Source organism: Gymnogyps californianus, chromosome 1 (genome assembly GCF_018139145.2).
Source record: "Gymnogyps californianus isolate 813 chromosome 1, ASM1813914v2, whole genome shotgun sequence".
NCBI classification, from domain to species: Eukaryota; Metazoa; Chordata; class Aves; order Accipitriformes; family Cathartidae; genus Gymnogyps; species Gymnogyps californianus.
The window spans coordinates 162,846,015-162,857,836 of NC_059471.1; the positions used below are offsets into that span (position 1 = coordinate 162,846,015).

At 50.3% G+C, this 11,822-nt stretch overlaps 1 protein-coding gene across 2 annotated transcripts; it reads left to right on the plus strand.

Annotated features, from left to right (window-relative positions):
• Positions 1-7,152: 7,152 nt before the first annotated feature.
• LOC127029639 (histone acetyltransferase p300-like) lies at positions 7,153-10,126 on the plus strand. 2 transcript variants are annotated; one of them, XM_050915371.1, is made up of 4 exons: positions 7,153-7,352; positions 7,724-7,841; positions 8,357-8,531; positions 10,065-10,126. In XM_050915371.1, exons 1-3 carry the CDS (start codon positions 7,237-7,239, stop codon positions 8,420-8,422), a joined length of 300 nt encoding a protein of 99 aa, XP_050771328.1. In that variant the 5' UTR covers positions 7,153-7,236; the 3' UTR covers positions 8,423-8,531; positions 10,065-10,126. The 2 variants fall into 2 exon arrangements, with proteins under 2 accessions (XP_050771328.1, XP_050771329.1); XM_050915372.1 differs by having other exon boundaries at positions 10,044-10,085.
• Positions 10,127-11,822: the final 1,696 nt, after the last annotated feature.

Genomic DNA, 11,822 nt, shown 5'->3' on the forward strand with positions numbered 1-11,822 from the left:
CTTCCTCCACCTGCTGGCAATACCCTTCCTAATGCAGCTGAGGAGGCTGTTGGCTGCCTTTGCCACAAGGCCACGTTGTTGGTATATTGTTCAACTTGCCACCAGGACCCCCAGGCCTTTTTCTGCCAAGCTGCTTTCCAGCACGTGGTGGTGCATGGGGTTGTTCCTCCCAGGTGCAAGACTACGTTTGCCTTTGTTGAACTTCATGAGGTTCCTGTCAGCCCATTCCTTCAGCCTGGTGAGGTCCCTCTGGATGGCAGCACAACCCTTTGGTGTGTAAGCCACTCCCAGTTTTGTGCCATCTGTGAACTTTCTGAGGATGTACTCTGTCCCATCATTCAGGTCACTAATGAAGATGATGTGAAACAGTATTGTCCCCAGTACCAACCCCTGGGCTATATCACTAGTGACTTGCCTCCACTGGACTTTGTGTCAGTGATCCCAACCTTTCAATCCACCTTGCTATCTGTTTATCTAGTCCATACTTCCTCAGTTTGTGAGGAAGCTGTCAGAGATGGTGTCAAAAGCCTTAAGTAAATTCAAGATAAACAATGTTCACTGCTCTCCTCTCATTCACCAAGCCAGTCACCTCATCGCATAAGGCTGTCAGGTTGCTTAAGCATGATTTCCCCTTCATAAATCCATGGTGACTACTCCCGTTCACCTTCTTTTCCTTAGTGTGTTTGGAAATGGTTTCTGGCAAGATTTGCTCTGTCACCTTCCCAAGGATTAAGGTGAGGATGACTGGCCTGTAGTTCCCCAGGTTCTCCTCCTTCGAGACAGGAGTCTCATTCTTCCACTCCTCAGGAACTTCCCCCAATCACCATGACCTTTCAAAGATGATAGAGAGTGGCCTTGCAACAACATCAGCCAGCTCCCTCAGCACTTGGGTGTGCAACTGTCAAGTCCCATGGACTTGAGCATGTCTGGTCTGTTTAAATGTTCTCTAACCTGATTCTGCTTCACTGAGAATGTCTCCCTTGCTCCAGACATTCCCACTGGTCTCACGGAGCTGGGATTGCTGAAAGCGGGAAACTTCAGAGAGGCACCCAGATGTGCTGATTTCCCAAAAAAGTTATGAGAGCTTTCCCCAGGATGCTGTCCTCCCAGCACGTCCTTGTTTTCATGCATACACGTGGGCTGGGCCCCCATCTGTCATGTATCAAGATCTCCTGTCCACATCATACTGCAACCTTTGCTTGCCAAGCTAGTCCATCACTTCCTCACTTGATTGTCAGTTCTCCTGTCCCTCACTTGTTGTCCCTAGTTTAAAGCTCTTCTCCACAGGTTGGGCAGCCTTTGTCCGCTTAGCAAAGATGTTTTTGCCCCCTCGGTCAGGTGGATCCCATCTCTTCATAGCAGTCCTTGATCCCTGAAGAGGGTCCTATGGTCATAAAAGCTGAATCCGTATTGACACCAGCTGCAGTTGTTGACCTGCAGGCTGCATCTGTTCCCCCCCCAAGTACTTTCCCCTCACCAGCAGACCACTCAGCTCCCATACTCATGGCCATTGCATCCAGAGCCATGAAGTCACACTTGATATGCTCCGGGTCTCCCCTGGCAGTATCGTCAATGCCCACATGGCAAAGCAGCAGAGGTGGGTAACAGCGTGAGGGCTGGACAAGCCTTGGCAGCCCCTTCGTAACATCCCAGATCTGAGAACCCGGCAAGCAGCCCATCTCCTTAGGCAGGTTGGTACATGGTGACCTCTGTCCCCTGCAGCAGGGAGTCTCTCACTACCAGCACCCACCACTTCTGCACGGTGCTGCTGCATGGCTCAGGCCCAGGCTCAGGCAGTTCAGACATTTCACTGGACACAGCTCCCAGCCTCACATCTGCTGTGAGGGCACTGAACTGATTCTGTTGTTGTCCTGTACGTGTGCAGGTGGAGCAGGAGACATCCTCCTGGTGCCACAAGTCACAAGCTTCCAGCCTTCATCATTACGGGACTCACTGATTCCCAACCCAATGAGCACAGACTCTGCCTTCAGTACAGATGGGGGGTTCAGGCTCTTGAAACTGCAGGATCTCCAAGAAGATCCTGTTATGCCCCAGCCTCAGCCAAAGCAAGAAGCCTCAAACACTCCCTGCAGCACAAGACTTGCAAAGCCATATCCTCCCACAGGAGACCTCAGCCTGGGTGGAGGCTCTGACATTACAGGGAGAGCTGTTCCAGTGTCTGTGGGAGACCATGCCATGTGGCACATCACCATCACTGCTGAGCACGGGGACCCTCACCCTCTCTGTGCACCCCACTGTGCAAACTGCTGCATCTGTTAGCTGCTCTCTGGGAGCTGCACTCTAGGCCCAGCAGTTACATAACCTTCTCCCTAGTACCTGCTATCTATTGCTTACAATAATATATACGCAGTAAGTGTCACACCAGATAATTGCACAAAAACTAAAACAATGTTGGTAACAGTCACCTGTTCATTAGACAATTGCTGTAACAGTGAAACGAGCTACAACACAGCTCCTGGCAGGCCGAGAAAAGTCCGGACAAAGCCTGACAGGGCCCAAGTTACTCACATAATGCAGAGCCTGTGGCCTTTTACAAGCGGTGGCAGCACCATGACAAGGCTGAGGTACATGATGTGACAGTGACAGCCATTCCAGCTTCTGCTTCCTTTTCCAGTGCTTCTTCCAGTGTTTGATACACACTTAGTTCCTCTGCAAGAAACTCCACCTCCTGTTTCCAAGATGGTCTTTTTACACACACCATGTCCTTGATTGTGCTGCTCCCAGTTCCAACCAAACTCAAGGACTCTGGCCCAGCCTCTCTGGAGAGTCTGGAGCAGGTCCTGTATTGAAAGACAGCAGTGGTCAGAAGCATCCGCTCCTAATGACTGGTTCTGCCTAAGTGTGTGAAGAGGCCTCCTACCCTTTAAATGAGCTTTTCTTTGAAGAACAGCCATACGTTGCCCTGGCTGGGGAATGTTTGTTTTTACAAAACCTCTTAGCAGCTGCCTTCATACAACACAACCCTTGCGTAACTGTCAGTTTGCACAAGGAGCCATTTCCTCCCTCAGCTTGTCAAAACAGATCACGTGCTACAGATCCTGGCCTGAGACAGAGCCTAGCCCAGCCCCTGAAAGTGTGAGAGCACAACGAGCTCCATCTGCAGTGGTTTCAGCAGCATCCAGGCCTGCATCACGGGTGAAAAGCCACTGAACTGCTCCGTCAGCCTTGCCGGCATGTTGTGTGCATTGGCATTTGCCTGCCCGATTTTCATCTGGCATTTTGTTTAGAAAAATGGGGGTTTGATGATTTGCTTGAGTTGCCTTAGTTGCACTCCCTTAGAACAGGGTCTTGGTTGTAACTCCCCAGCAGGGATCCTGGGCACGGTGGATGTTTGAAAGGGAAACCTGTTCTGTAACCGGTGCTGTGGGTAGCCGATGGGCAATCAGCCATGGCTCCAGTCTACGCTCCCTGTTGTAGGGAGCATGGTGGATTTAGGGAGGGTGGAGGAATTGCTATTGGCACCATCGCCCATAGCCATCTTTGAAGCCCTTCATAGCTCCTGGTGAAGTTGGCATGGCTCAGACTGTTGTTTTCCCCAGGTGTGCTGGGTGGTGGCAGGCTCTGGCATATCTTGGGAGCACAGAGCTATGTGGGATGCAACCACGAGCTCTGTCAGTGGGTGTTTTGCTTCTCCCCATGCCCCTGCAGTCCCCAGGGCAATAGCAGGAATTGGAAGGCAGTGACAGTGGCATTACAAGAAGAAAGCTCTTTGCAAACCCCGCTCCTCTGGCTGAAAGGGCATAGCTTCTGCTGCCCAGAAAAGCAAGAAGTCCTTCACTTAGGTTTGTTTCCATCTTCACTTTTGCTTTTTGTTGTCTTTGTTGCCCCACACTGTTGCTGTAGCCTTTCTAAAATGGGGAAAGAATGCAGGTATGGCTGCGTACCCTGTGGAGGAAGAGTCACAGCAGCATGGGACTCTGGGGCTGGTGAAGCAAGGGCTCAGATGTAGGGGCATCCCTGGGCTGATATAGAAAGGATCTCCAAGGGCTGGAAGGCAGGACTTGGGTGTTAAATTTTGGCTGGGAAATGAGGCCTGGTAAGCCAGGGCCCAGCCCTCTGCACTACTGCCAGGGGTAGTGGCCACAGGGGTACGGGCTGTGGGGCAGGAGTGGGATCTGCAAACACAGCACTGGAAGCTAGAGCCCCATCTTCTGCTCATAGCAACCCCAGCTCCCTAAGCTGAAGGTCCTTCAGGCATTTGCTTTTCATGTGCTTTCTTGAGATCACAGCGAGAGCAACAGCAGCGGTCGGGGAATCCTGTGTTCTTCCTGTGCAAATGTGTTCTGCTGTTCTGGCAGCAGGTCGGTAACTTCAAGTTTCTCTAAAGAAAACCCTTGGGACAGGTATTTTGGACATTTTTTTTTTAGTCCACCTGCTGTAACCCATGTTCTTCCTCTCCTGGACTGTGGACCATGTGCTGTGTCTTGCCTGAAAAGGTATTACAGGGGCACGTGGAGAGATTTGGGGGAGGAAAAGGATGCCCGTCCCTACACAACTCACACAGCCTGCTTGGTTCATGGAGCAGCACATTTTCTTTTCTGCTCTAAGAAGATCTGAAAGGTTCTTCTGGGGAAAGGAGAGCTAACAACAGGTCATAGCAGAGGCACCAGCCTCTGCTAGCACCACCCACTGTAGTGCTAGATCAGTACTGTGCTGAAGTGAAGAATTTAATTTGCTTTGATCACAGCTGCGGTGGAGATTACATCTCTGTCCAGCCAAAGATTGGGACTTGCTTTTTAAGTTGCTATCCCAAACAGCTTCCAGCCTGTCATCTACACTGAGTCATGCAAACCCACGGGCAAGACAAGTCTCTGTCCTTGCTTAGTGTTGCCACTGAAACCCGCAGCGCACGCTGCCCAGCCCAGCTGGTGTTCTGCAACCTGCAAGACGAGATGAGCTAGATGAGATGAGCTAACTCACTTGTGCTCATCTGGAGTCACTAGGAGCCACCTTGCAGCTTCAACTGCCCTGTACAAGGTGGAAGACAGCGATTAAAGCAGCAGATGGGACTGGTATGAATGTCCTGCAGGATCGGCAGTGGTCTGCAGATGGTGATGTTGGTGTAGGAGACAGGGGCCCCAAAGCAGCCAGCCCAGAGATGCCACTTCTCAAAATGACTGGGGTGGGGGTGGAATGGATGCTGGGGGGAGTGGGGAGGGGAAGTGAAGCTGAACATAAATGGCCCCTCAGTGACTCAAAGCAAGTACCTATGGCACCCTTGTTCTCTTGTGTCTGTTTTGAAGGGGAATTCAGGAATCTCGTCTCTACATCCACCCTGTGATGATCAGCTGTGCAATAAAACAAGTGCCTTGTTTTAAAGCCAGATTCTTTCTTGGATCATGCATTGCTCTGCCATGACGGAGGCTTCTAGGCTGCTCTCTGGTACTTGTGATGCTTCTTGTCAGGCACCTATATAGCCTTACGGAGGTTTTAAATGTGCTTGTACTGCTAGGGCGTGGGTGGGTGGGGGTGGCAGGAGAGTGAGACTAATGCATTTCCATTCCCTGTTAGACTCAGCCATTTTCTGATTACAGAAGCTCATAGCTGTTTCTCCTGCAATTCAGTTAGCTCCAAGGAATCAAGGGGAGAACAAGATTTATTATTCCAAAGCAAATCTTTGTCCAGCACTTGGAATAGGGTGGGGAGTTAAAATCAGGTTTATTTCCAGGATGATTTTGTGGGTTTTTCCTTCCTCCTTTTTCCACCAATAAGGTGTGAAGATTGGAGCGTGGCACTGAAATGAGCTCCCAGCACAATGACTCCCTGGTGAGCAGAGGTTTGGGAGCCATAAAACGGATATTTCACCAGGCCTGTCAATTGAAAGCCAGGGCAGCCTAAGGCCTGAGGTGTGACCTGGGTCTAACAGCACCCGTGCTGCCAGGGCTTGCAACCACATCCACTGGCTGGGTTAGAGCCGCCAGAAGTTAGAACCCCAAAATCGTGAGTTTAAAAATGAAGACCTCAGGTGCTCTTCTGTTTGCTTGCTGTTTTCTCAGTCTGAGTTTGTAATGAAGGATTTCAAGCCTTTTTTCTGTCACCTGGGCCCAATTCCCCAGTGTCACCACAGTGAGAGAGGGCCCTTAATTGTGACTTGGCAAAGCCTATGTAAAGGGGTTTCCACCTTGGTAAACTGCATATTATGTGCCAGGCCATATGGATATTGTAACATCTTGTCTTCTGCTATTAGCTGGACTTACTGGTCTGCCGGGCTGTCCCTTCCGCTGGGGAAGGTGACCATGCAGGAAATGGTGGTGCCTCACATCTTCCCAGGCTTGCAGAGGAATCAAACAGGCAGCACAGCTCAGCACTCAAAAGCCAGATTTCTTGGGGGACTGGGATGGAGTACGTACTTAAAACTGAGGTTTATCTCCCAGACAGTTAACTTTTCTCTCCCCTTTTCAGGACAGCCTTGGAACTGGGCAAAGTTGTTTTTGTTTTTTTAATCTGGACACAATTTTTGTTTCACTTTTTTATTATTATTTGTACATAGAGCTGTGTTGACATATACTGGCAGACCTAGCCTGGTAGTAAATAACAAGAAAGGACAGGCTAACTTAGTATCTGTGCCCTTAACTGGGATGCTTGTTGGGTCTGGGCTTGGATTATTTGTTCACCACACGAACTGTTTAATCGCTATGTCTATTGCACAGTGTGATTTAAGGACAAGTTGCTGTAAATACCTAAGAACATCAATGCAACATTAAGGATGATCTGACAAGGGTTTTCTGTAAGTTCCGCAGCCCATGAGAGAGAACTAGAAAACAGCAATGGCTTAAATCTCCTACCTCTGAGTAGGCTGTTACGCGTTCTTACACAGTGCAGGATGTGCCTTCGCTTGAGGAAACACAACCACCACGCTGGCTGAGTTGCACTTGCGACGTAGATTCTGCCTGAAGATCCCGAATCAATACGGGGGGTATTTTTAAAAAGAAAAAAAAGGAAGAATTCCGTACATTGAGAGACCCTCCGCGCCTCAGAAGCGGTGTTGACCGTTGGGCGGCGCTGCGCGCCCTCCTCGGCCGTTAGTGCCTGAGGGAGCGGGGCCTCCTCCGCGGCCCCGCCCCGGGCGGGGCCGGGCGCCCTCGGCCGCCGTTCCCCCGCACCCCCACCCCGCGCCGGGAAACTCCCCGCCCTGAAGATTTTTTTCCGACGTTTTTCCGGTGGGGGCTGTGGAGTCGGTGCTTTCCTCGGTAAACTGCAGCAGCGTAGGTCGCCATGAGCCGCGAGAAACTCGGCCTGGGGTCAGGGAGCTTCTTCCCGTCCCGGGGCGGCCAGAAGCAGTGGCATGGAGACATCACTCGGGATCTCCGAAACCACCTTGTTCATAAATTGTGAGTAGCTAATATCAAAACAATCTACTGTTGGGTGAGTTGCTGCCTCTGAGGTATATGTGTGGGGCAGGAAGAAGCCTGGCTTCCAAAACTAGGGGGTCAGGGGGTGAGTTTTGTCAGGGTCCGTGGAAGGAAAAGCAGAAGCACAAAAGATGGAGGTGCATCTGCTGGCTTGGAGCTGTTGGACTGGAAGTGTCCCACTCTGTACTCAAGCTATCTACAGGGGGGCAGTGTCCCCCGGGAGCAGTAGCAGTGCCTCAGTCTGTCAGAAGATTTGCTTGCTGCTTTGTGTTCAGATCCCTGGGGTTAGTGCTGATGTCCCGGTCTGGGGATACTCTAATGACTTGCGTGCTTGTTTTTTTTCCCCCCAGAGTCCAAGCCATGTTTCCTGCTCCTGACCCTGCAGCACTGAAGGATCGGCGTATGGAGAATCTGGTGGCATATGCTCGGAAAGTGGAAGGGCGTATGTATAAATCGGCAAATAGCAGGGTGAGATGCAGTCCTCTGTTGTCCAGTCGTGTGTATCTCTGCCTTGATCCCATAGTGGTTGGGGAGGAAGAGGAGCGAAAGCACAGATGAGACTCCCAGGCTGAGGAAGCGTGCGTTCAGGGGCTGCTGGATGGGGTCTAGGAACCAGCCAGCTGCTGGCTTCTGCCTGGGTGTGCCGGGAGTCGGGGTGGTGCCTGTCGGGGTGTGCTGTGCCTGAGACTTCTCGGGGTTCCCTGAAGGCAGCGTGAAGCTCTTCACTGCGATTGTCCCAAAGAAGTGTTGGACACGAGAAGAGACACGTCCGGTCTTGGCCTAATGGTTGCCAGCAGTGCCCTGAGCAGTGCCCCTTTTTGCCCTCCTGTCTGCCCGGCAGCCCCTGCAAAGGGAGAGCCACGCCCACCCAAGCCAAAATGTGTGTGTGGAAGGCTGTTTTCCAAGCTTGGATCACTGTGACCTGTTGCCTTTACTTCACGTGCGTGTCATGTCCTTTCCTGACTTGTATTCCTCCCCAACAGGCAGAGTACTATCACTTGCTAGCGGAGAAGATCTATAAGATTCGGAAGGAGCTACAGGAGAAATGAAGAAGGAGGCTGCAGAAGCAAAACATGATCCCAAGTGCTCCAAGCATGCCACAGGCTCCCATGAATCAAGGGCCCAACATGGGACAGCCGTAGCCAGGGATGTCTGCAAGTAAGAACAGTTGGGTTACTGACTACCTAGTGCAGGGGAATCCTGTACTGTCATGGTCATCATGGTGGTGACCATTTCCCTCTTTTCATTCACAATTACCTTTGTAAAATTAGTCTGCTAAAAGTTAAGCAGAACACTTCTTTTTCTTATTATTTTTTCTGTTTGCTTGTTGGTTTTCTGAGCTGTTCTACCTTACTTTCCTTTTTCAAAGACAGCATTGTGAACGTATGACTAAGGGTTACAAGTCTATAAACACTTTTTCTTCAAAATGGCTGCCATCCCCAGTGCTGATGGCGAAATGTTATCGCTGTTTTTTGTTTTCTTACGGTGTCAGCGTAGGAAGTGAAAGGAGGAGCATTACTAAAGCTGTGTGCCACTTCCCACTGCACTCATGAATCTGGCAGCTGGACCTGTAACCAGAATGGCTGCCTCTTGGTGCCGGAAGTGAAACTAGGCCCATGGACTGCCAGGATTCTTATGAGCTCTTTGAAATGACAGAGAGTAGAAAACTAAAAAAGGAGGCTCTGGAGGAGCAGCGGATGAATTTATGAAGCCTGGGGACCTGGAGCATGAGCTCCCCACCCCAGAGCATGGGTGAGGGGACAGTCCCAGTAGACAAGCACAAAGAGCCAGTGTGCCAGTGCTCCTAAAGGAAGTTGTGGTGATGAGGGATACAGCTGGTGCTGAAGTACAAAAAGCTGCTCCAGCTGCACAGCTTGGAGCTGAGCGCCTGTGTCCAGCTCTGAGAAAGCAGCCTGGCCTCTGTCCTGCAGGAATAATCCCTCCCATTGCATCCTGGACTCCTGTGCTTTCATCTGACAGCAGCCTTTTTATAATGATCTTTCTAAAATTTTTATTTCAAAGGGCATCAAAACCGAGACCAGGCCCAGAGTGGCAGTAGAGAAGGAGACAGGAAAAGTGAAGTCTTACCTAAGTTTTGGGTTTTGGTTTCTTGAGATTATCAGTGCTGTTACATGCCTAAAGAAAGGAGCTGGCTTTACAAAGATATTACAATTAATGTTACATAACAAAGTTTTTATTATTGAAGAGAATATAAATATTCCATAATCAATTTGAATTTGATTCAAATTAAAATGAAATTATTTAAATACTATTACTTATTGAAAAGGTTTATTTAGAACTGCAATGACAAAGGAACAGCCATGGGATGGGGACTGCCTTTAAGCTTGTTCTGTGTCAACACAGAACTCATTTTTGCTTAAGCTTTTCAAGAAGCCTTGAGCCCGCCTGTCTGTGACCTAAGGGAGCAGTGCTGCTTGTTCCGTTCTGGGAAGGAAGCAGGGGATGCACATCAGCAATAGCTCATAATGTGTAACTTGAAAGATTATTGCAGCAGAAAGATGTAATGAGCCTTTGATTTTGTATCTGTGTCTTTTCCGGAAACAGCTTTGTTGTCTGTCATGCAGTGCACTGTCTAGCAGTATTTGCAAGGGAATAATAGCCTTTATAATTTATCTCATTATCAACTACCTTATTTAAATACTTTAAAAGCAATTTTCTGGTTTTTAACAGTGCTGGAGGATTGTTTGGAAAACCTGAACCTAGAGGACCCCTGACGCTACGGAAATTTGCTGATCAAGTTGCACACAGTAGGCTTTGCAAGCTCCCCGCCACTGTCCCTCTGAATTAGGCTGTGACCCCAATCACCACCCAGGATTCTCAGCGTGGTTTACATTGATAGTGACATTCTTTTGCATTTAGTGACAGGCTGTAGCCTCGCTTTAGCGCCTTTGGATTGTCTGGAAGAGCAAGCCATGTGTATCTGTAACATAGGTAAGCCTTTGGAACGAACCTTTTCCATGCTGCCTTACTTTCGCCTGCAACTAAGGCCGTACTATATGCACACGAGAGGAGCTGTGCGTGTGCTTCGCACGTTATTTGTTTAGCTACTCACTACAAAGTCTGTACAGAGTAGGAACGTTCAGTACAGGCTTTTTTTTTTCCTTCTTTTTTCTTTTTACAATGTCAACACAGTGAGGGTGATAACAAAATAAAAGGGGTAGAATGGGAAATGAAACTAACTCCAGGGGTCTTGAGCTTTTGAGTAAAAGAGAATCAATGCCAGAGACATACGGTGAGATGTTTGCTTCTTGGCTGTTCTTGACAGCGAGCTGGGGTGAGGGATGTTGCTACCAGTACCACTAAGACTATACTACTTTTCCATGGGGAAAAAAAAATCCAAAAGGGAGAGAAGCATTTGTACTAGGAAGAAGCTGTGCTATAAATGCATAAAAATTTTAAAACCGATTGCATAGCACAGTAAGCACTTCAAGGCCTCTTCTGCATAGGTAATACTGTCTTTGCCAAATAAAACATCTATTTATGCATGAAATCTCTGAGACTGATCATCTGAGGACACAGGGAGCAGCAGCATTAACTCGTGTGGGTTATTTACCGTGTGATTCTTGGATACGGCAGGGCAGGGTGGGAGTGAAGGAGCGAGTTCTCTGTCCTCTGCACCCTGCTTGCCTGGCAGTGCTTACCAGTTCCCCAGCCTGGGTGACACGCCGATTGTGTCAGCAGCACGGGACAGGGACAAAGGCGTTGCTCGTGTGCCACGCTGAAGGCGTTCCTCCCGTCTAAAACCAAATCCTTACCCACTTACCAAGGTTTCTAGGAAACCGTGCGCATCCTCGGTTATGTTTAAGACGCACAACTCCAGTTGTGCACCTCCATGGGGCTGACGTTGTTGGAGGGACACTCCGTTTGCACCTGCACGCTGGTGGTTACTGGGCATCAAATCCGTCCGTGGCGCTGAAGTTTTGGGGTTTGTTGGGGTTTTTTTCGTTTGTTTTGATTTGTTCACATAAGCTTCTGGGACTGAGAGAGCTAACCCAGAACTACGAGAATGGATGGGGTGGGCCCACCAGTGCATCCCGGCGGCGTGCCCGGGAAGCCAGGAGCTGGGCCCGGCCTCTCCTCCGCCCCTGGGCGGGGACCGCCGTGAGGTGCCGTGGCCACGCCTCACCGCCGTCGTGGCGGGAAAAGAACTACAGCTCCCGTCGTGCCCCGCGAGGAGCGCGGCGAGAACAAACTCTTCGCTGATTGGCTTTCTTTTCCCGGCTCCCACCAATCAGGTGGGCCGCTGAGGGGGGACGTGCTCCCCGCGCGTGAGGCGGGCTAGCGGCGTCTTGGGAGCCATGGAACAGGATCGTGGGGAGGTGAGGGGCCACGGGCCGGGGGCTCCTCCGGGGCCGGAACCGGGCCAGAGGGCGGCTCTCCCGTCCTACGGGCGCGGAGCTGCCCGCAGGGTGCTGGGGAAAGCTTTGG

Excerpts from the sequence above, each read along its gene's own strand:
- LOC127029639 (XM_050915371.1), top strand. The coding sequence starts at position 7,237 with ATGAGCCGCGAGAAACTCGGCCTGGGGTCAGGGAGCTTCTTCCCGTCC. Across the intron at positions 7,353-7,723 it reads AACCACCTTGTTCATAAATT|AGTCCAAGCCATGTTTCCTG; the intron begins GTGAGTAGCTAA and ends TTTTCCCCCCAG. Across the intron at positions 7,842-8,356 it reads ATAAATCGGCAAATAGCAGG|GCAGAGTACTATCACTTGCT; the intron begins GTGAGATGCAGT and ends CCTCCCCAACAG.